The sequence below is a fragment of the Nicotiana sylvestris genome, chromosome 7 (genome assembly GCF_000393655.2).
Source record: "Nicotiana sylvestris chromosome 7, ASM39365v2, whole genome shotgun sequence".
Classification (NCBI taxonomy): domain Eukaryota; kingdom Viridiplantae; phylum Streptophyta; class Magnoliopsida; order Solanales; family Solanaceae; genus Nicotiana; species Nicotiana sylvestris.
The window spans coordinates 170,862,658-170,887,551 of NC_091063.1; the positions used below are offsets into that span (position 1 = coordinate 170,862,658).

Genomic DNA, 24,894 nt, shown 5'->3' on the forward strand with positions numbered 1-24,894 from the left:
ACTGATGACGACAGAGATTTAAAATTGAATTTGTCAAAGCCTAAGACTACAGAAACTTATGAAAATTAAAAAAAAAATGGAACATAATACAAAATCTTTACGTTATGGGGGTAAACATAGAGAAATAATCACCAATAGTACGAGCTGTTCATTAACTTTTTCAATGAAACTGTTCAAAGGAAAAATATATTGTTAAATAAATTTGGCCAACAATAATATTATATGTGTATTTGCTATAAAAGAAGTTACTCTGTAGGAAATATTTTCTTGAAAAAATAAGTGATTTTCTAACACGTTTCTGATGTTTGATAGATGAGTAGAAACTATTTTTCAAATCCTTGATTAGGAGGGAAAAAGTGGTACAACTCTAAATTGAGGGGCCAATTTTATAAAATTGTATAAAATAAATATGTCAATGTGTATTACACTTGTATAGATTCATACCAAAACTTTCATTTCGCATTATTGTATTTAAGCACTTAATACAAATTAAGAAGAATCTAATTTTCACAAACAGAGCTATAAGCCTATAATTATAGTCTCACTTTTTGGTCCATCTTATCCATTTGTCCATGTTTAATTAAGCTCTCGAGCCAAATGAAGAAGCATGCTTTCTTTCCTCTTTTATCCTTAGAGAAGTCACAATTTTACAACCGGAAAAGGGTCAAATATGTCCCTATACTATTGAAAAAGGTCTAATATTACCCTCTGTTATACTATCAGTCCAAATATATCCCTAACGTCATACTATCGGTCCAAATATATCTCTGACATCATAAAAGTGGTACAAACCTACCCTTCCTCCGTTAACTGCCTCCCTATGACAACATTTCATTGCTACCTCACCATTATACTCCCATTTTCATCCCTTCCCCATAACCTTTCTTTCCCTTTCATTTGAAGAAAATCACAGATCATAGATATAGAAACAAACTATATCAAAAGAAATGCTAATAGCTAAAGATAATATGAAACAACGTAAACCGAGAAAATTCTGATTTTGCTATTCAAAATTCATGCTTATACGAACGAAAATATATTTTGTTTTATATAAAAAAACTAAGCAAAGATATAGGCAAACTAGTTTAAGGTTTCAAAATCGACCATAGTGAGAAAGAAAAACAACCTAGACACGAGAGTTGATTTTTTTTGTTTCTTTCTCTTCAACCACATTTCTGGAAGGCTACCATTTTTTCTCTCTTTACGTTTTATGTTAAAATAAAAGTGCTACTAAATTTTTCCTAAATAGGTCTTACAAATTCAGCGGCAACACAAGGAAATTCAAAATAAAACACAAAATTGTAAGATCAAGTGAAATGTACGTACAATTCCAGGATCGGTCGGAGAAGCAACAGTTATTTTGAAAAGCAAGAGGAAGTAGAGGCAGTGAAGTCTTCAAAATAATGATACAACTTTAAAGTAATTGAACTTGGTAGCTACAAACAGGGTAAAAATGGTGAGGTAGCAATAAAATATGTTCATAAGGGAGGCAGTTAACAGAGGAGGGGTAGGTTTGTACCACTTTCATGATGTCAGGGATATATTTGGACCGATAATATGACGTTAGGGGTATATTTGGACTGATAGTATAACGAAGGGTAATATTAGACCTTTTTTAATAGTATAAGGACATATTTGACCCTTTTCCGTTTTACAACTAATTAAACAATATTAAGACATCGAATGCCTAGATTTGCTCTTGAAATATGCGAAAGGTTCAGATAGGTATGGCAGACTATTCGTGTAAAGATCCCTTTATAAAAGAATTAATCCAAACAGCCGTCAATTCAATCACTTAAACTAAAAATAGTTGGCGGAGGTATAGTATATGCATAATTTATATATGTGTGTGTATAACTATGTATAATCTATGTATATTGCTAGTAAAAATAAACAATGAATATGGCAGGCTATTGTGTAAAGATCTCTAAATTTTTTTATGACTTAATTATGAGATACATGGCATTATCATGGGAGAAATTCGAAAATAATCAGATTTACAAGTGGTCATTCAAAAATAGCCACAGTTTCAAAATTAATCGAAATTTAGTCATTTTTCATGTAAAGATAAATCTGGACGAAAACACTATTCAAAATCCAGAAAATACTCCAGCATAATATACTGGAATTCCAGTATATTATACTAGAGTTCAGCATAATATACTGGAGTTCCAGTATAATATACCGGTTCAGCATAATATGCTAGAAGTTCATACACAGGTGCTCCAATCTCCAGTATATTATGCTGGAACTTCCGTGTTGCAACAAAATAGTGGCTATTTTTCAATGTTTTTGTAAACGCTGACTATTTTCGAATGACCAGTCCGAAAACTGGCTAGTCCGTGTTATTTTTACCATTACCATGCGCTAAGATGCCATGGTGATGGGCGGATTGGACTGATTTTAGGCGGATAAAAATAGGTTTAGTCAATAAATGATCCGCCTAAAAATTACTTGGGTTAGGTCAAAATGAGTTAAAATTTGGGTCATTGCCCAATCCATCCAATACTTACCAAGCTTTAATTAATATATATTATTTTCTTATGAATTGCTTAATTGTTAAATAAGAATTTTTTGACTTTTGTTATGCTTATATATAACATATTAAACAAAAAAGAATCATTTTTAACATATTTTAGCAAAGTTACTTATGGATCAATTTGGGTTAAAAATTAACCCAACTTTAGATGGACCGGAATGAATTGGATCAAGATAGCCTAAGTTTAACATCAATGACCCGCCCAACCTTGGCGGGTTGCGCGGGTCATGTTTTTCTAAGCCAATTTTGACACCTCTATCTAGCCCATTTTGATAACGACGAGGGTACATTTTGCCTCAACCATTAACCGGACGCAAATTTGTTTCATTTGGCATAATTAAGGGGCAAATTTGACCCTTAACCCAAGATTTAATCAGTTATTACTGTATTATCTTGTTTAGCACAGTAAAAAATTACTGTTTGGTTTACCAAAAGTTATTTCATCAATGCACTGGTGTGGAAATTCTTTAGGTAGGTGAATGGTAAGAAACATAAATTCCTTCTTGTTATCACAATCTCTTGTGAAAGATGAGACATTTATGCTTGTGAATATTCACATTAATTTGACACAAACCAAGTAAAAAACCATAGCCACAGAAGGCTTTGAATTGACAGCTATTTTTTGCAAGCATGCACAGATGCACTGCTCTACTTTATTCTGCCACCAGATAGATATGACAGTATACCTGCAGCTGCTGGTTTTACTGTCACTTTATACTACTCTCTCCGTATCAATTTATGTAAATTTATTTTTTTTGTAGACCGTACCAAAAAAAATGACCTCTTTACTTATTTGAAAAAAATTTATCTTTATGTAATAATTTATAGCCGCACAAAATATATATGTCTCATTTTATACCATAAATTTAAAAGTTTACTCTCTTTTCTCAAACTCAGTGTTCAGTCAAATGGGTCCATATAAATTGAAACAGAGGGAGTATATATTATGTGGGCGTTTGGACATAAGAATTGTAAAATTCCAAAAGAAAAAAGTGAAACCTTTTCAAGTGAAAATGACATTTGAAAATTAGAGTTGTGTTTGGACATAAATATAATTTTGGTTTGTTTTTGAAGTTTTGTGAGTGATTTGAATGAAAATTTTGAAAACAGTTTTTTTGGAGATTTTCAAATTTTCGAAAAATTCCAAAATGCATCCTCAAGTGAAAATTGGAAATTTTATGAACAAACGATAATTTCGAAAAAAAGTGAAAATTTTTTCAAAAAAAAAAAGAAAGAAAAAAATTCTTATATCCAAACGGGCTCTATGTCTTCATTTTGGGAAAAAATTGTTTAAACAAAATTTATTTTTTCTTCTTTTATTACATTTAACATTTACCAAAGAAAAATATATCCTTTTTCACACTAAAGATATTGTATACTTTAACTCCAATACAATACTAGTATACTACTCTAAATATGTAAGGGAGCCTTTAAGAGAAATACAGTTCACCAATGAGTAGTAATTGATTCTAAATGTAAAATCTAGAATTCAAGTTCTGCATCTAGAATTGAATTCTGCGTTTCCAGACCTTAAAAAACCTCTTTCAGCATCATCTCGATTTGTATGCGCAGTCCGGGCAAGTAGCCGGAAAGCTATTATGTAAAAAATCTTTGAAAATGTTAAAATTTTGACTTCGGTCAATATTTTAGGTAAACGGACCCGGACCCATGATTTGAAGGTCCCGGAGGGTCCGTGGAAAAATATGGGACTTGGGCGTATGCCCGGAATCGAATTCCGAGGTCCCAAGCCCGAGAAATGAATTTTTAAAGAAAATTATTTTCTGGAAATTTCTATGAGTTTTGAAAATGAAATGCATTTGGAATTTGATGGTATCGGGACCGTATTCTGGTTTCGGAGCCCGGTACAGGTTTTATATGTGAAATAAGATGAGTCTGTGAAATTTGGTAAGAAACGGAAGTCGTTTGAGGTGATTCGGGCCCATAGTTGAGAAAATTTCCTACTTTGAGAGTTTTGAGATTTTTCTTAGATTTCTATGCTAAATTCGTTGTTTAAGAGGTTATTTTGGCGATTTGATCGCACGGATAAGTTTGTATGATGTTTTTGAGTTAGTATCTATGTTTAGTTTGGAGCCCCGAGTGCTCGGGTGAGTTTCGGATGGGTTTCGGAAAGTTTTGAACTCATAAAAAGTTGCAGGTTTTTGGATGTTCAGTGCCTAGGGATTTTGTTCTTCGCGTTTGCGTGGTCCCACTCGCGAACGCATAAGGCAAATCTCCCAGATGCCAGATTTCTTTTTCGCGAACGCGAAGCCTGAGACGCGAACGCAAGGTTGAGGGGGGAATACCCTTCGCGAACACGTAAGGTTAAAGGCGTGGGGGAGGGGTTCACATTTTGTTCTACGTGAACGCGGCCACTGGCCCGCGAAGGCTCGAGAAGTCAAAGCTCCGCGAATGCGAGCCCAATGTCGCGAACGCGAAGGTCACTTAGGCCTAATTCATCGCGAATGCGACAGGCCTATTGCGAATGCGATGAAGGCCTGTCCAGTGATTTTAAAATAGAAGCAAAAACGGGACTTCATCAAAATTTCATAATTTCTTCTTCCAAGCTCCAAATTGGGCGATTATTAAAAGAGGATTTCACCACCAATTCATAGGTATGTAATCTTAGACTCATTTTCTTCAATTTTCATTAACACCCATTAGGTTTCTAGGCTTAAATCATGTTCTTAAGAGTAGAAAATTAGGGATTTGAGTAGAGTTAGGGCTTTTTGTATAATTGTGATTTAGACCTCGTTTTGGGGTCGAATTTTGGAACTAACTATATATTCGGGCTCGTGGGTGAATGGATGATCGGGTTTTGGTCCGAACCTCGAGTTTTGACCAAGTGGGCTCGGGGTCAATTTTTGACTTTTTGGGAAGAATGATGGAAAAGCTATAATTAAGCATTGGAATTGGATTGTTTAGCATTTATTGATGTTACTAAGTCGATTATGTCTAGATATAATTGATTTGGAGCCGAATTCAAAAGGAAAAGCGGTGTTTGAGGCTTGAGTTGGCCGTGGAAGTTCGAGGTAAGTGTTTGGTCTAACCTTAGCTGGAGGGATTAGGAGTTGTGTCCTATGTGCTACTTGCTTCTTGTTGAGTTCGACGTATAGGCATGGTGACGAGTATCTATACGTTGGTGTCGAGCATGACCGTGAGTCTTAAATTGAAATTTATTGTATTCTTAAATAATACTACGGATGCTTAAGTTGATAATTCTCTGTATTGAGTAAGGATTATGATTATCCTCGTGGAAATTACTTATGACTGAGTATTGGTGTTAGCTGAGGTAGTTAGATGTTGGAACAAGTTTGGTTATAGTTGTTCTCCCTTGCCGGGACGTAGTTGCTTATACTGTCGATTTCCTTGCCGGAATAGTGTAGTTCCTTATTAATCACTTGTCAGGACTCTTGTTATGATTGTTGTTGATTGTATATGATATTTTTGTATCGGTTGCACGCCGCAATAATATTATATGTGGATCGGGTTGCACGCCGCAACAATGATATAATTGGATCGGGTTGCACGCCGCAACAATGAAATAATTGGATCGGGTTGCACGCCACAACAGTGATAAATGATATGGATCAGGTTGCACGCCGCAACAGTGTTGTTATGTACTGGGATCGGATTGCGCGCCGCAACAATTGATGATATAAAGTGTTTATAGATTGGTTACAAATTTTTTATTATTTTGTTGTAAATTCTAAGTTGCCCTTATGCCTTTTTTTCTTGTACTGTTGATATTGATATACCCCCGCAGCATGTACCCCCTCCCATCTTTACTTGTTGTTCCTGTTTTATTTTTCGTTGTATATTATATAACTGCACATGTTTAATTGGTAGTCTGGTCCTAGTCTTGTCACTACTTCACCGAGGTTAGGCTAGGCACTTACCAACACATGAGGTCGGTTGTGCTGATGCTACACTCTGCACTATGTGCAGATCCCGGAGCAGCTCTTGGACCATAGCATTTGGGTGGCTGCCATCAGTCCAGCTAGAGATCCCAAGGTAGTCCTGCAGGCGTCCGCAGACCCATCGTTCTCTTCTATCTTATTATGTATTTTGTTTTCACTTGTTTCCGAGACAGATTGTATTTTCTTTTCAGACACTTGTATGTAGTACTCACTTGTATTCACTTGTATTGTGACACCGGATTCCGGGTAGAGATGTATGTTGCATTGTTGTACTGACTTTAGTTATTTTATCAGTTTAAGTCTTCCGCTTGTTCTATTTATCGTTAATATTTCAATGTTGATTACCTATTAATTCAAATTGTTAAAAAGGGCTAAAATAAAAGAGTTAGTGATTCTTTATTTCGCGGTTTGCCTAGCTACTACGAGTAGGCGCCATCACGACTTACGAGGGTGAGAAATCCGGGTCGTGACAATTTTCCTCACAAATTTGGGACAAATTAACTAGCCTATTAAACTCAGCTATTTCTTTTAGTGGTGGTGTTTGTTTCTTGACCTGTATATATAATGAATTATGTTTTCCTTGAGTCGATGGTCTATCGAAAATAATTTGTTTACCTTTACAAAATAGGGGTAAAGTCTGTGTATACACTATAATTTTTAAACTTCACTTGTGAGATTACACTAGATTAGTTATTGTTATTGCATATATAGTGGACTATTAAAAAATTATCCTTTTGACAAGAAATACAATGTTATATGTATCAAAATCTTAAAATTACAAAAAATTACAATTAACTAAAACCTTACCGGTGAAAGTTACTGTGTCCTCCCCCCCCCCCCCACCCCCAAAAAAAAAACCAAAATAAAATTTATTAGAAGCAAACTCCTCCAATTTTGAACGATAGATATTAACCTTCTTTCACTTTGATGATAGATATATACAAGTTTTTGTGGCTATTAGTGGAAAAACTTTCCACCTTAAGCAACACTGTTTATCCCATAATCTTAATTAGCAGAACATGCTTACCAAATCTAAACTGTAAACTAACGAATAATGAAAAATACACTTGGCTGAAAATCCCAAGTTCCCAACAATAGTATTAAAATCTATGGCAGATAAAAGAATTAATTAAGAACAAATTGGTATAATTATTGGAACATAACACGTGGAACTAATCCCACGTATACACACATAGTAAACTTAATTTAGCTGGTGCGTGGATTATTATTATTATTATTATTATTAGACAGAGTCTTCGTCTGACAACATATATAAATGTTAGTGCATATTAGACAACCAAATAAAGATGTTACTGTATATATACTACACTCACACCTCTGTATAACAACATTTTTGTTTCGATATTTTTTAATTACTATAATAAAATTTGTTGTAGAAGATATATATTATAATATAATATAAAAATTAATTTCAAAAAACTTAATTTTTATAATAAATAATTATTATATACAAATATTATTATAGAGAGATCTGCCTATAGTATATTTTTTGGTAGAACATACACATAGGGAACATTTCTACTTAAAGCTTATGCTTTATGTAGTGCAGCATAGGATTCTAATTTCATAACGCATGCGTTAAGGATTTCAGTTTCTATGTATATGGGAGTATTTGTTCAACTTTATTACTTTAATATTTCTTTTTGTCTTTTCGTCTTTCCTTGTTGGATTTAGCTTATATACAGAGGCGGATATTGAATTTCCAATCAGACCACGTATATGTATTACAAAAATTTATTAATCACAACCTCTTGGTTGGAAGTGAAGGGTGCTTGCCATCAGAGCAACTCGCTTATGCTTTTATGTACTAATAATATAAAATACTTCTAATTACACTATTAGTTCAATTTTAATTATTGTAACAAGTTATTTACCATATTCTTTATTTATAAGCTAAGTAGTAAGAGTTAGATTTTACCTTCACTGAAAAACATTTAAACTTTAGACATAAACCATTTGGGGCATTGTACCCATAAATGCTCTGAAAATATGTTTCCCCATTCACAAAAACATAAATAAGCAAATCAAAATTCTTGACTCTTGTCACGTATTATTATATGAAAGTCTGACACATTGGATACAATTCAATTCCATAATAATAATAATAATAATAATAATAATAATAAAGGACAGGACTTTACCGTTACACAGTGCATGAACGGAGTGGCGTCCCCGTTGAAATTTTGTGTAATTAAAACAACTGTAAGATAAGGCAATATGGCCAGCCATTCTAAACTCTTACGACTCAAGAACATCATATAATTGTGGGAGAAATTAAAAAATAATTAGATTTATAAGTGGTCATTCAAAAATAACTACAGTTTCAAAAGTAATTGAAATTTAGCCACTTTTCATGTAAAGATAAATCTGAACGAAGACACTGTTCAAAATCTGAAAAAATACTCCAGCATAATATATCAGTATATTATACTGGAGCCAGCAAAATATACCGGTCCAACATAATATGCTGGAAGTTCATACACAGGTGTACCGAACTCCAGTATATTATGCTGGACCGGTCTTTGTTGCAGAAAAATAGTGGTTATTTTTCAATGACTTCGCAAACGCTGGCTATTTTTGAATGACCAATCCGAAAACTGGCTAGACCGTGCTATTTTAACAATAATTGTGGGGAAGGGCAATATAAAGACGGATCAAGAATTTTAATTTGGGTTCAAGACTTGAGTTATTTAATTCATCACCTTATTTGAGTTTGAGGTTTATAGTTTAAATATTTCAGTTATTCCAGTAAATTTTAAACATATAAATGCATATTTAGGCAAAAAATTATGAATTCAAATGAACCCATATCTAGACTACTAAGTCCGCACATGAGGCGATGATTATTTTTTCAACTGAGCATACAAAGGATATGGTAGTTTTTCGCCACACATCCACCTAAAAAGGATCTTTGCTTAAATAGTCGATCAAATTTACTGTTATTTTTTCTAACCGATATATGTAAACGGTATATTGATTATACACGAGTATAGAGTATATATAAATTATACATTTATCGGCTACTTTTGTGCCTATGTGTGTACATAGTGGCGGAGCCACATTGAACCAAGGAGTGTCAAGTGGTACCCCTTCGCCGGAAAATTATACTATATTGCTAGATAAATCTTTTTATTTTATGTATATTTACTATACGTTGACTCCCCTTGATTTTTAATGTATCTAATTATTTATATTTTAACACCCCTTGATGAAAATTATGGCTTCGCTATTGTGTGCACATAATATTATTTTAAAAACAATACGTGTATATAATAAGTTGAAAGTGTTTGAAAAAATATAAAGTACATTTAGTAATCTATAAGGATACCTTCACAGCAAGAAGAATTCAAGGAGCAGTCGAGCTTATATGGAACCAAAACATACAAGAATACACCATGTATCAAATATGCAGAAAGCTGAAGCGATTGGAGATTCATACTAGGGGGATTTAGAGACAATACTCATCAGTGGAGGTGAAACTCAAACAATTGAAGGAGGCATTAAGTGGTATACAACAGGATATAAATGATGATCATTTAAATACAACTCTCATTGATCAAGAGAAGAGAGTGCTGATGCTAATTAAAAAATGTCAGTCTATGAGAAGATTTTAAGACAGAAGTCAAGGGCTATACGGATCAAACATGGAGACTCAAATACCAAATACTTCCATGCACAATTGAAGGCTAGGCAAGCAAGGAATAAAGTCAATTCTATTTGTACAGAACAGAATGTGAGGGTGACTGATCCAAAGCAGATTCAGCAGGAGTTCATACAGTTCTTCAAAAAGTTGTTAGGTGAAGCAACCCCAATAATGACTGGAATTGATGTTACTATAGCTAGAGACAGACGTTGTTTATCACTAGCAGAACAACAAGAAATGATGGTGCCTATAATAAGAGAGGAGATTATAAAGGTGGTTCAAGAATTACCAAGAGACAAAGCTCCAGGAATAGATGGATATTCAACAGAGTTCTTTAAAGAAAACTGGCAAGTAATTGGTGGAGATGTCATAAAGGCAATATTGAAATTTTTTGATACAGGGAAGCTGCTTAAAGAAATAAATTGTACTATTGTCACACTCATTCCTAAGGTGGTAAATCCTAACTTTGTAAAGGAAATCAAACCTATTACATGTTGCTTGACCATGTACAAGATCATTTCTACGCTGCTTACTAACAGACTAAAGTTGGTAGTAGATTATTTGGTGGGACCTTCACAGTCGGCTTTCATAAAAGGAAGAAACATTATGGACAATGTCCTACTGGCCCATGAACTGATCAAAGGATATAACCAGAAAACAGTCTCTCCAAGATGTATAGTAAAAGTGGATATAAAAAAGGCTTATTACTCTGTTGACTGGAACTTCTTAAGGACTCTAATGCTGGAATTGGGTATCCCATACAAAGTGGCCACTTATTATGGAGTGTGTAAGTATAGTCTCTTATTCACTTCTGATTAATGGAGGTTTGATACCAAAGTTTCAGGCAAAGAAAGGGCTAAGACAAGGTGATCCAATGTCACCTTATCTATTTGTTTTGGTGATGGAGTACTTGAATAGGGCTCTGAAGCAACTGAATTCAAATCCAAATTTCAAGTATCATCCTAAGTGTGGGCTAGGAGGAGGAGTATGGGCCCCTCCTCCAGCCTGAGAGATGGCTAGTGCTACAGGAAGCAAGCCTACTCGGGTGACACTCTCCATGAGGCTCACTAGTCGGACCAAAGCATCCTGAAGAACTGGAGTAGCAATAAACCCCTCTGGGACCTGAGCATGGCATCACCCTTCGTGCTTTTACTCTCGTCCTCACCAAAAAAATCATATAATCAAAATGTGCACGGCATCACCCTTCGTGCTTTTACTCTCTTTCCTCACCATATAATCAATAGAATCGGCACAGAATGGTACGCCGTGCGGCACGACATCACCCTTCGTGCTTTACACTCTTTCCTCATAATAACAAACAATGCACGGCATCACCCTTCGTGCTTTAACACTCTTCCTCACTCAAACAACAATCACAAACAAAGGAGCAAGGGAATAAACAAAATAATAATAGAAATCCCGGTAAGGGAACACAATTAAACAATTAAATTCCGGCAAGGGAACAACATCAATAATCTCAACATCTCGGCAAGGGAGATAATCAACAAAGCAACAATATCCCGGCAAGGGAACAATTTAATAACTCTTTCTCTTTCTTTCACTTTTATTTCATAACTCACTTTACCACTTGAGCCAATGCTCCAAAGGGTTCAATCATCTCATATACTTTCACAATTTGTAATATAACTTGAGCCAATGCTCCTCGATGTTCAAAGGTCACAATTTTCTTCCACAAGCTTTTCACAACAAATAGAAATCATCACCAAGGCATGAAAGATACAACGAAATCAAAATATTCACAATTTAAAGACTCACGGTCATGCTAGACACCAACGTATAGATACTCGTTACCATGCCTATACGTCGTACTCAACAATTGCCACATAGAAAATATGACTCAACTCCTAATCCCTCAAGTTAAGGTTAAACCAAACACTTACATTGATGCCACGAACATAACTCAAGGTTCAATTATAGCTTTACCTCTTGATTCCACCGCCAATTCGCTCGTTTCTAGTCACAAATTACTTAATTACATCAATAAACGCTAAATGAATCAACCCCAATGCATAAAAATGAGTTTTCCAAAGTTTTGCCCAAAAAGTCAAAATTGGCCCCCCGGGCCCACATGGTCAAAACCCGAGGTTCGAACCAAAACCCGATTATTCATTCCCCCACGAACCAAAATATATGATTTGTTTAGAAATCATACCTCAAATTGAGGTTTAAATCCCCAATTTTTGAAAAACCTAGTTTCTACCCAAAACTCCCAATTTCCCCTATGAAAATCATTGATTTGGAGTTAAAATCATGCTAAAAGATGTTAATAATTGAAGTAAATGAGTTAAAATTAACTTACAATTGATTTGGAAGAAGAGTTGTTCTTGGAAAATCGCCCAAAGGAGTTTGTGTTTTGAAAAGATGTGAAAATGAGTTTAAAATCGTCTAAGTATAAAGTTGCAGGTCGCAAGTATGGGAATTGCGAACCCCGACCTCTGCCAAGTTAGGAAATGCGAAACAGGATTCGCATTTGCGAACCCTTCAGGAAAGCTGGACTTTCGCATTTGCCATCAACCTGTCGCATTTGCGACATGGGAATTGCGACCACATTATCGCATTTGCGATCACCGGCCAAATGGAAAACTTCGCAATTGCGAAGATAATCTCGCATTTGCGAGAGGGAGCTGGCCTGGGCTTTCTTCGCAATTGCGACAAGCCGCTCACATTTGCGACATCGCATTTGCGATTGCGAAGCCTGCAGGCCTGCTATGCACAGCTGAAAACCTACAATTTTTCTAAGTTAAAAATGCACCCCGTGGTCCATCCAAAACTCACCCAAGCCCTCGAAGCTCCAAACCTTATATACACACAACCTCAAAAATATCCTACGAACTTATTCGTGTATTAAATCACCAAAATAACCTCAATAACAACGAATTAAACCTCAAAATCATAGAACTTTCTCAAACTTCTTAAAACATCAACTTTAGCAATTTAGGTCCGAATCACGTCAAATGACATCCGTTTTTCACCAAATTTTTACAGAAATGTCTTAATCATATATAAGATTTGTACCGTGCGCCGGAACCAAAATACGGGCCCGATACCATCATGTTCTAATCAAATTTTATTTCAAATTTCTTTAAACAATTTGAGAAACAATTTTCTTTGAAAATTCATTTCTCGGGCTTGGGACCTCGAAATTCGATTTCGGGCATACACACAAGTCCCATATTTTCCTACGGACCCTTCGAGACCGTCAAATCACGGTTCCGAGTTCGTTTACCCAAAATATTGATCGAAGTCAAATTAATTCATTTTATAGTCAAAACTTATCATTTTTCACAGATTTTCACATTTAGGCTTACCGGCTGCGCGCCCGGACTGCGCACACAAATCGAGGTAATGCTAAGAGAGTTTTTTAAGGCCTCAAAATATAGAATTTCGTTTTAAAACAAGTGATGACCACAAACTGGGAGTGATTCATACTTGTTTTGTTGATGATTTACTAATGTGCTGTAGAGCGGACAAGATATCTATTGAATTGATGATGAAACAATTTGAGAAATTATCAACTGTCTCTGGTTTACAAGCAAATATGTAGAAGAGCTCACTCTATGCGGCAGGAATATCTACACAATATAGAGAAGAAATTCTGCAGAAGTTGAAGCTGACCATTGGAGAAATACCATTCAAATACCTAGGGTCCCATTGTCCTCAAAGAAGCTCAACATTAACCAATGCATGCCACTGGTGGATAGAATAGCAGGAAGAATTAGATGTTGGACATCCAGGTTTTTGTCATATGCAGGAAGGGTTCAGTTGATCAAAAATGTGTTGTTTGAAATGCAACCTATTGAGCACAAGTGTTTCTGATTCCAAAAAAAGTACATGAAATGGTTACTGCTATATGTAGGAATTTTCTATGAAAAGGAAGCATTGAAGGGAAGAAGGCACCAATAGCATGAGAAACTGTCTGTAAACCAAAAACATCAGGAGGCTTGAATGTCATAAACTTCTCAGTATGGAACAAGGAAGCAATATGCAAACTACTATGGGCAATTGCACAAAAGAAGGACAAGCTATGAGTTCTGTGGATTCATCATTACTATATGAAGAAGAAGGATTTGGAAAATATGGAAACTCCTAAACAAGCTAGCTGGGTGATAAGGAAAATTTTCGAAGCAAGGAGATGGCTAACCACTGGAGTGAAGGAGCTGGATTTATATGCAGTAAAGGGGAATTATCTAATCAGTAAAGCGTATACTTCAATTATGCCACAATATCCAAAGGTCAACTGGAAAGCATTGCTCTTGACACAAGGAATATTACTTAGACATCAGTTTATTTTGTGGATGTCATTGCATCAGAGACTAGCAACGGTGGACAGGCTAAGCAAATGGGGGATAACAGTGCATAAGGAATGTGTTTTGTGTATGACTGATACAGAGGAAACTCATGAACATTTGTTCTTTGAATGTTCATATTCAAGGTTTATATGGGAGCAACTGCTAAAACTCTTTGGAATAAGTCGACAAGTAGGAAGATGGCAAGAGGAAACTGCATGGCTGACAACAAGAACAAAGAGCAGAAATGAACTTTGGAAGATCTTGGAAGTGCATTTGCAGCAGCAATATATAAAATATGGATGGAAAGAAACCTGCGAAGATTTCAACAGTTAAGAAGAGAAAGTAGGGATATAGTTAGAGAAATTGTATTACATTTACACATTAAAGGTGAGAGCTACTGTAATGGAGAGGAGTCTTAGAAAAGATAAATAGGTATCCATGTTAACATAGATAGTAAGTTCCGGATGTGGAACTTAAGTGTCAAAATAAGCTATTTTTGTAGGACCCGACTCTAGAGTCAAATAAGCGGGTGGATGTACATATTTCACTTGGTTAAATAAAAGTTTACAATTTAACCATATATATATAAAGTAAACATTAGTCTAGAACAGAAAGTAAAGACTTAAAATTTGTGACAATATTCTAATACTCTCTCAGTAAAATTTTACGTACGCCTTACTAGTAATACTTTATGTTTCCAGTTATTTTTCAGGATAAAGTTTTATATGTCGATTAAGAAAATATTATCAAGAAGAATATTTAATTCATCCCTTATTAATTCCTTGATCTTTGTCTATTTTGGTGTCTCTTATTTTGAGAATAACAAATGCTAAGGGTAATTAAGTTCAAAATCAATAATTAGTTCTCTTGTGATTTTCTAAATTGACATGACAACTAAATGAAAACAAAGGGAATATTTTTTCAGTTTTATTTTATGTAACACTTTTTTTTAGTTAGTTCTAAATAACTTGTACATTTAAACATTTAACTTTAAACTTTATATTTTATCCTTAACGAGATAACTCATAGTCACACAAGTTTTTATGATTTATTTTAATTCATAAGTTTCAAAAGCTTTCTTTTATTCTTAAATTTTGTGTCCAGTCAAATACCATCACTTAAATTATGATCTAAATTCTTAAATTCTGCATAATCTAATTCTCATTTTTTTTTTGGTAATTGCATAATCTACTTCTTAAATTCTGCATAATCTAGCTTTCACCAAAAAGCTTATCATGTGGCTGGATTTTGATTTTTCTTTTTAATTCCACTTTTAAATTATGTGCTTTGTAATATTATTCTAGGATAGTACTCAAATTAGAGAATGTTATGATTGATTGCATCCACTTTGTTCACAAAAACAAAATGTAGTGGTAACCAGATGCTCCTCCATCATTATCCCATTATCCATATATATTTTTTATCATTACTAATTATCTCATTATTGCCACTTATTTTGCACATAAAAAATAAAATAAAAAATAAGATCTAATCATGTATCAACATCTGTGTTGGGCCCCCTTCCTAATAACAGCACAGGCTAAATTAAAAAATGACAAAAACAATTATTGTGATGATAAAGTGGGAAATATATAAATTAATCTAACGCATTATTATACTATATGTTTAGAATGTTTTTTTGTTGTAGGAGAGAATTAGTTGAACTTTCTAATCTGCCGGTTGTTAGAGCATAATTAGACACTATTTATTGTCAAAGCTTCTTTGTCTACACTATGGTTTGCTTCTAGCTATAAAATTTCAACATTATTCATTTAGTTGGCCATGACTCAAGCATGCAAGAAAATTTCCTATTCATTTTGCGTGTATTATTTAAAAAAAATATATTTCGGTGTACGAAATATCTCGCGTTCACATATATTTCGATAAAGGGTCGCACCTAAAGGGATGTGATATAGGCAGCATACCTGATGCAAGTATCAGTAACTAATTTTACGGCTCGAACTCGTGACTTATAGGTCATTGAAGAGCTATCATGTCAGTAACATGTAAATTGTTCCTTTTTTTTTTTAATTAGTGATAAATGTTTGTGTCGTCAATTATTTTATCCTGTACTTTTTACCTCCCTTAGTATAGGTATCTGATAATTCTGTTCATCAAAAGAAGAAATCAATTTGGAATTTGTACTTCAATCTCTTATAATAGTATTTCTACTTTATTAACCTTTAGCTTGCACCCTTATAGAAACATATAACCCAAGTACACATGAAAATAGCATAGATTTATATTCTTTTGAGGTAGAATAAAAATTTATATTCATTATAGTCTTTGACATATTGAGTAATCTAGTAATGAATAATATTATCATTATCCATATCATAAAGCAATGATCATTTACTCTGGGCTTGTCCATGTAACTGTTATAATATAACGTAAAAATTGCACGGAACTCTCTATTTGATCGTCCCCATTTAATTTATACCTATTTTTTAAAAACCTTTTAACTTGTTCCCATTTTTTAAATAACTTCAGCCCCCTTTCTCCTCCTCCTCTTCCTCCTTCGTTTTCTTTTTCAAGTTATAAAACAAACTGGTATTTATCTCCAGAAACAACGTTGCTTTAGTTATAAAGTCAATTTTTTTTAATTGAACAGTTCGACAGTTGTACTTCTGTTCCAAATTTACAGCAAATCAGTCTTAAAAAAAAGTTTAAGTTACCAGTAGGATGAGCTGTAAAATTTTGGAGTTTTTATATGTTTATTCGTTTTTGAGCTGAGAAGATGTCCACTATTTTTCTTAAATAATCACTGCTAATTGTGATGTTTCAGCTCTAGAGCTGAAGTTTGCCAGTTACAAAACAAAAACTTCAGCTCTAGAGCTGAAGTTCGCCAGTTACAAAAATAAAAATTTCAGCTCTAGAGTTGAAGTTCGCTAGTTAAAAAATAAAAACTTCAGCTCTAGAGCTGAGCTTCAGGCCCGACTACTAGAATGTTGAAGTTTTGCGTGATTGTTTTTGCTACTTCAGCCCCGTATGCTGAAGTTATGCGAAAAAGCGTGTACGCTTGCAATTTTTTTTACAAAGCATGCACATGTTAAAAACGTAACACAAAAAACGCGTATAAATGCAAATGCCCCTAATACAACAATATATTCTGCTTTGATTAAAAAAAAGTTAAGTAAAATAAAATAAAAGAACAAAAGCGCATTTGAAAAGTGCAAACAACAAGAAGCATCTATTCTTATATCTTAAAGGTGTTAATGTACACACTTTTTTCTATTCTTTAGCTCCAAAGGGTAATTATAGAGGCAACAACCATCTCTTTTATAAAGGTAACACCTCATACCATAATCCATACTACAAAAACAAATGTAGTAATAATTCTTCTCTAACTTTTGCTTTAATAATTATGAGTCATTAGTTGTGTTAGGTCCCATGTTTCACATTTTTGCAATTCCTAACTATATGTTATTCACTATAAGTACTTTAGTAAATTTAATTATGTAAAGGTAGCTAGCGCATAATTGTGAGAATATTTTGGTTGGGTTGGTTGTTTGCTTTAGTGGCAGCTAGAATTGTTTTTTGGGGAGGGGGATCCGCCCAGTATTCGGTACCTGTATTAGGGCCTGACTAAATTCGAATTTGCGTCGAAAAGATTCACAATAAGAGGCTAAAGCACTATCTAACAAAAATGACTTCATACCCAGGATTTAAATCTGAGACCTCTTATTAAGTATGACGGAATATTTACCACTTCACCATAATTCTTGGGTGTGGCAGCTAGAAAGCTGTGGATAAGGTTTAAAAAGGTAGAAAAATATGCCTCCTTATAATTACTATAATATTTTTCTTTTGAAGGTAAAGGTGAATCTACTTTAGTTGGAATGTCTTGTGCTATAGTACTATAATCATATTCTTTACTTAAAATCTTATCAAAGAATGATTCTATTGTGGAAGAATTTTCTTTGAGTTCCAAATTTATGTGAACTTGCATCAATTTGACATCAACCAAGACTCTTTATGGGGAAAGTTCACAAAATAAAGACTATACACCCCCAAAAAGGTCAATATTTGGTGTCATGTGAAAGTGACATGATTTTCATTTTGTAAACTAAGTTAAATGATCTTTTAAGCTTTTTTTATCTATTAGGAGTACATTCCACCCGATCGATTTACGCATAATTTACCTATCCCACGGACTATTAGTTACGTTCTACCAACATAAGTATCGCATACTTACCAAGTCTTCGACAAATGCAACCTGCGAGTATCTCACCCACTGAATATCTACTTCGTTCCACCAACATAAGTATCGAATAACTACCTACTAAGCTTTGGCAAATGTAATCTGCGTTAATTTTGATTATTCCACCGATTAACTACTATCTCTAACAAACATAAAAATTATAAAATGCCTTTAGATTGAATTGAAGACACCAAAGTGATGTTATCAATTCAACAAACAATCAAACAAAAATAGTATCTTGTGGATACAAGATCATTTCCTCTATTAAGAAAAATTGAGGGTTGTACTAAATCTCATGAAATAGGATAGAATTTACCTTTCCCTCACATATACATGATAAGTACTTGTACTAAAAACTACTACTAATACTATTGTCTTATCCCAAAGAACTCTTTGGATTACATTACAAAACTAGCCTAAGTCTTAGTACAAAGTTAGACTAAAGTAGAATAAGAACAGGCAAGATCTCTGTGTATTAGGCCAAAACTACTAACTCCTCTGCTAATTCTTGTACTAATAACCTAAATATTGAGATCTCAACTTCCATTGCTGTTTCTTCCCTTTGTTCTTGAAACTTTTTCCAGTCATCAAACTCGGTTTGCAAATCAGATTCAACCATCATATCAATGGTGTCTGATCTCACATATTGCCATGAATCTAACCTCCTGCATACTCTTCCGAAGACGATTTCCCTATTGTTCGAGCTGTTAGTTTCGGTCTTCTCCTCGGAAAGCAGGTCGGACACTAGCTTTTTCATGTCATAAGGGATTGTTACTTCACTTGCAAATGTATCGAAATCCCTGTATCTGTATGATGATAACGAATCTTCATCATCATCTTCCTCTTCAAGATCGTCGTTGTCTTCTTCTCCTTCATCGAGCATGAGTTTCTCGAGTTCAATAGGATCCAACTCAGCTAGTTTCTCGAACCTACGAAGCTTATAGAGAAGTTGTTGCTGTGCTCCTGTTAACAATGCATGACAATCAAAATAAGTTTTCACTCACTGAGGATTAAGATAGCCGACTCAAACTTGTTTGGAACTGAAGCATAATTGATGTTGTATTAAATAAATACAATGAGCAACTAAACATAGTAAAGGGCAGCCCAGTGCACTAAGCTCCTGCTATGTGCGAGGTCCAAAGAAGGGCCGGACTACAATGAGCAACATATCCCGCTATCCGCGAGGTCCAGGGAAGGGCCGGACCACTAGGGTCCATTGTACGCAGCCTTGCCCTTTATTTTTGCAAGAGATTATTTCTCTGGCTCGAACCCTTAACCTCCTGATCATATGGCAGCAACTTCATCAGTTACGCCAAGGCTCCCCTTTTAACAATCAAACATAGTAAAAATGAAAAATAGCAACTTTTACTCGGTAATTTTTACACATCCTCGTTCCCTTTTGATTGTATTTATGAACAAATATAAAGAGAAAATGCTAGAAAACAACTTAAGGACCCTACTAAAAGTACCCTTTATCATGTAATCAGGCCCCTGAATCATGACAGTCTGAAGAAAATACTGAAAAGGGCAGAACCCTAAAATAGAAAATGTTTTTGAAATTCAAGAAAGTTAGAGAGTTTCTTCTCAAAGTTCAATAAATTGAAGAGGACAAGCATATCAATTAAGTGAAAAACCCCACCTTCACTAAATGTGGGTCATCTTGCAATTAATAAAGGATTTAATTTATTTGCTCTAAAAGTGTAAAAGTTATTACTATCATTGTAGTCATATAGCCGGTTAGTTGACATTTTTACCAAGGGCAAAAGGGGAGTCCGAGCATAAAGTATTCCGCATTTACGTGGGGTTCGAGAAAGGGTTGTACCTTAAAGGGTGTGATGTAGACATGCTAACATAATGTAAACATCAATGGATGCTTTCGTGGCTCCAATCCGTGACCTATAGATCACACAGAAACAACTTTACCGTTGCTTCATGGCCAACCTTTGTTATTTTTACCAAGTTATCAATTAATATTTCTCATAAAAATTTATCCATAGCATAAATTTTGAGCTCATTTATCAATGAATAATGTTGGGGGATGAATTTGTGTATAGACAAGATGAGGTCACATTAACAGAAATGATGTCCAAGACTTACCATCAAACCAAGGTAATATGTCATGTAATGTACAACACACAAATGTACAAATCTTTTTATCAAAGATTGAAACTTTCTTATGGATCCCACATGAAATAATTCATATATCAAAATCAGCATTGTCAAAATTGGTCAATTATAACTACTTATTGCATTCAACCAAACATCTCCATAATGAAATCAGCATTTCCAAAACTGTTGAATATGACTTCACAATAACTGCTTAATTATTGCATTCAATATATTACATATTTTATGAACTATGTATTATAGAACCTTTATGGCATTTACTAATACAACTTAATACAGTCAAACTTCTCTATAACAGCTCATTTATTCCAATATTTTTTGGTTGTTGTAATGAAGTGTCGTTATAGAGGATACATATTGCAAAATAATATAAAAATCGATTTCAAGAAAAACTTAGCTTTTATAGCAAATGGATATTATATAAGAATGCTAGTATAGAGAGGTCTACTGTATATAATATACTATTCTTTTAAGTCGGAAAAAAGCTACAAAATTTAAAAATTTATCGCACATTAGTATTCAAAAATAATTTCGAGAAAATATGATTTACGTACTCTGTACAAGTGCATAGTTGCATTCAACATCACAATCATCGTCTTCCTCGTCCTCGTCTTCGTCCTCGTCCTCATATTCACCTTCATGTCCATCATCATCAAATGGAGGATCCAAGACAGAAACCGGGCTGCATTGTTCTTTCTCCTCATCTTCTTGTTCAATATTAGCCAAACCTATTGCTTCATAATTTTTTTTGTCCTAAACAAAAGAAAACCAAGAAATCAAATTATTAAATACAAACAAATAATGAGCTACATAATTTAGACAAAATGTTCTATCATTAGGTCATGAATTATATGAAGTTTTATATTTATCAATAGTATAATATGGAAAAGGTTGGTGTAGAGCCAGGGCGGACCTGTTACGAGTTTTGACGAACCTAATAGCTTTTACATAAACTCTATATTTGTATTTATAAACTTATTAAAAATATAAACGAACCCAATAATTAAAATGAGTTATAAATTCAGTACTAATTTCTAGACACAAAACCTTTAAATTCTGCATCTACTCTCGTGTAAAATTAAGGAGTCGTCTGGTACGCAGACAAGATAAGGAATGAAATTAAATTTATATCATATTTGGTTGACGGTATAAATTTATTTAAATATATAAAAATTTAATCTCAATCTTAATTTAGTCTAAGTACTAAACGACCCATAACGATATTATCAATTGGGGGACAAATGACAAAAGAAAAAAATTGTGATTTGTCGTTTTGTGGATAATAGTGTCAATTTGTTTTATTAAGACAAGGTCAATTAAAAAAAGATTTTGGTGGCAGAGCGTGATAAAAAAGGTACAATTATCAAACAAATAGAAACCTCTAGCCATTTAGGTAAATGACAAAGTTCTCCCCAAAAAATATTGTTTGGTTATTCAAACGCCAAAATTTTGATGGGTAATTTTGTCATTTAACGTCGACATTCCGGCCACAGAATCAGACCAACGAGATCCTTTTGCCGACAGGTAAAAACCAGGTCAAACTTGGTTATCTGAGTCACGAGTTGACTCATTCTATTTACGCTGGCTAAGAATTTTTTACTGGAATAATATAATTTTTACGTGTTTAAGATATACCTAAAATATCCACAAGTAAATTTACTTTAAATGTGAAATTTATAATATTAAAAATAAAAGAGATAACATGCTAAAATATGTCAAGTAAAATTAAACTGATGGTAAAAGAATTCCTAACACATTGTATACATGACATAAAACTCAACTTTTATTATTACAAATTATATTTAAAAATATAATTAACATACACAAACTTACAATTTTTTAAGATGTTATACAATTTAATTTTAACTCCTATACATGACATGTAATTTTTTTACTAAAAATTCTGTATATCGAAATGAAATTCTCTAAGAATATGGATAAAGATTTTTTTTTTACTATAAGTATAATTTAGTCAATTAATTATCATTTTTAGAGGGCGACTCGCTAATATTTATCACAAAAATTTATAGAAATATATATTTATAGTCATTTTTAAAAATAATATTCAACAGAATACATATTTTTGTATATAATATTAGTGTATTATAAACAAAAAAGTATACATATATTATATAATTTTTGGCCAGCAATTAGTTTGGACATTGTATTATGTCCGAAAATTTACCTACAGCTAAATAGAAAGACAAATGACAAACCTCTTTCTTGTGGCGAGTCGGAGATGCTGCCGGCGATGAGAACTCCGGCGTCCGGCAACCGGTGGACGGACATTTCTGAAGAGAAAATCTAAAAGGACTTGTAGGACTTGAACAATATTTATTTTCACATTCAACCTCCACAATTTCCTCCTCATTATCAGACCTACAACTACTTGAAGTCTCAAAATCCATTGATTTTTCTTCATTACTTTCTGACCAGCCAGCACTACTTAACCTACTATTATTACAAAAATAGCCACTTTTCACTTGTACACTAATTTCCTCCTCATTCTTGATTTCTCTCTTATTGTTTCTGCTCCTGTTCTTGAGTTTCTTCAAAATTGACCCGAATAAACCAAACCCCACTTTGTTAATTTGTGTTTTGGGTTTGGAATTCTGTTGTTTTTGGATCCTAATTGCAGCTTCGAGAAGTAAAGAAGAAGTTGTAGTAGGGATATGAAGAAAAACTTTTCTTTTTGGGCTATTTTTGCAATTTGTTATAGGTGATGGGAAATTGTTGAGAGGTGATTTTCTAACATCAGGTGAATCTTGAAAAGAGAAAAAACAAGCATGTTTGCATAATGTAGAAGTTGAAGTTGAAGTTGAGGTTGTTTCTGTAATAATTTTGGTTCTTGGTTTTTTGTATGTTTGTAAGTAAGTTTCTCTTTTGAGCTGACAACGTCTATCAGCAATGTAATTTTTAAGTTGAAATGGTTCTTGATCTTCTTTCAAAAGCTCATGCAAATGCTTTTGTGCCATTAGAATGTGAAAAAACCTAGTCTTGATTAAGTGATATATATGTTGAAAAATGGAAAAAAAAAATAAGTTGAGATTTTGAAAAGGGGTTTGAGTAGTTGAAGAGATTTCAACTTTTAATATAATCAAAGAGATTATGGAGTTGGGGGAGTAGGAGTAGGGATTTGTTATGTGGTTTTGAAAAGTGGAAGATTGAGAAGTGGGGAAGTTGTGTACATATAGTTAGAGACTCGAGAGAAAAGAGAGATAGGGTGGGGTGGTGGGGGTGGTTGGGGTGGTGGGGGTGGTGGGGGATGGGGGGCAGGAGTGGGGGTGTTTGGGAAAGAATGAGGAGAGTTCCTGATTCAAATCTGGAGTTTTAGAAGATCGAGGCAAGGTGGATGATAAATAAATAATTACATTGTATAAAAACATGAGAAAATTGGTATTGTAAAAAAGTATAATATGGTAATAAGGGGGTGCAAGAGTAGATGTGTAGGACTGTGGGTAGGAGTGACAAACGTGCGGGTCGGATCGGATATGGTTAGGGTCAAAAACGAGTAATGAAAAATGGATTAATTATTTGATCTGACCTATATTTAATACGGATAAAAAACGGGTATTATCCATGATTTCTTGTATATGATCACTTTTGGGATAATTCTTAGTCTTACTAACTTGAGGAACCCCCAATTTGAGGTTTTATAAATGTAAAAGTTAGACCCATTGGTTACTCATCGGTTATCCATTTTTTAAATGAATAATATGGTTTTTATCCATATTTGACTCGTTTTTAAAAGTTCATTATCCAACCCATTTTTTAGTGGATAATATGGGTGGTTAACTGTTTTCTTTTAACCATGTTGTCACCCCTAACTGTGGGGTTTGTAGTAATAGTACCACGACCAAGCAGGCAAGCTTTGTCTAGATGGAATAGGAGGCTAAATAACTAAAGAAGGATGGTGCTACTAGTCGTTTGGTACGATGGATAAGTAAAAATAATTTTGGAATAAAAGTTTTATACCGTCTTATTCCTTGTTTGATTACTAATATTGGAATAAGTTAACTTAAGATTAAAAATAGTATCGGAATAACTTATACCCAAGGGCGGATGTAGAGCAACTGGTATGGGTTCCTTTGAACCCAGTAGTTTTTGCATAGACCCAGTATTTATATTAAAAAATC

At 33.9% G+C, this 24,894-nt stretch overlaps 2 protein-coding genes across 2 annotated transcripts; one reads left to right on the forward strand and one right to left on the reverse strand.

Moving 5' to 3' along the window:
• The first annotated feature begins 14,193 nt into the window (after positions 1-14,193).
• Positions 14,194-14,763, forward strand: LOC104249169 (uncharacterized). The gene has a single exon (XM_009805544.1). It carries the CDS (start codon positions 14,194-14,196, stop codon positions 14,761-14,763), a length of 570 nt encoding a protein of 189 aa, XP_009803846.1.
• Positions 14,764-18,886: 4,123 nt separating this feature from the next.
• On the reverse strand, positions 18,887-23,818 carry LOC104249168 (uncharacterized). Its single transcript, XM_009805543.2, has 3 exons — positions 22,975-23,818; positions 21,313-21,511; positions 18,887-19,594 (listed from the first exon to the last, which is right to left on the reverse strand). The coding sequence occupies exons 1-3, from the start codon at positions 23,731-23,733 to the stop codon at positions 19,107-19,109; spliced, it is 1,446 nt and encodes a 481-aa protein (XP_009803845.1). The 5' UTR covers positions 23,734-23,818; the 3' UTR covers positions 18,887-19,106.
• Positions 23,819-24,894: the final 1,076 nt, after the last annotated feature.

Excerpts from the sequence above, each read along its gene's own strand:
- LOC104249169 (XM_009805544.1), top strand. The coding sequence starts at position 14,194 with ATGAAGAAGAAGGATTTGGAAAATATGGAAACTCCTAAACAAGCTAGC.
- LOC104249168 (XM_009805543.2), bottom strand. The coding sequence starts at position 23,733 with ATGGCACAAAAGCATTTGCATGAGCTTTTGAAAGAAGATCAAGAACCA. Across the intron at positions 21,512-22,974 it reads CGACTCGCCACAAGAAAGAG|GACAAAAAAAATTATGAAGC; the intron begins GTTTGTCATTTG and ends TCTTTTGTTTAG. Across the intron at positions 19,595-21,312 it reads CAACTATGCACTTGTACAGA|GAGCACAGCAACAACTTCTC; the intron begins GTACGTAAATCA and ends CATTGTTAACAG.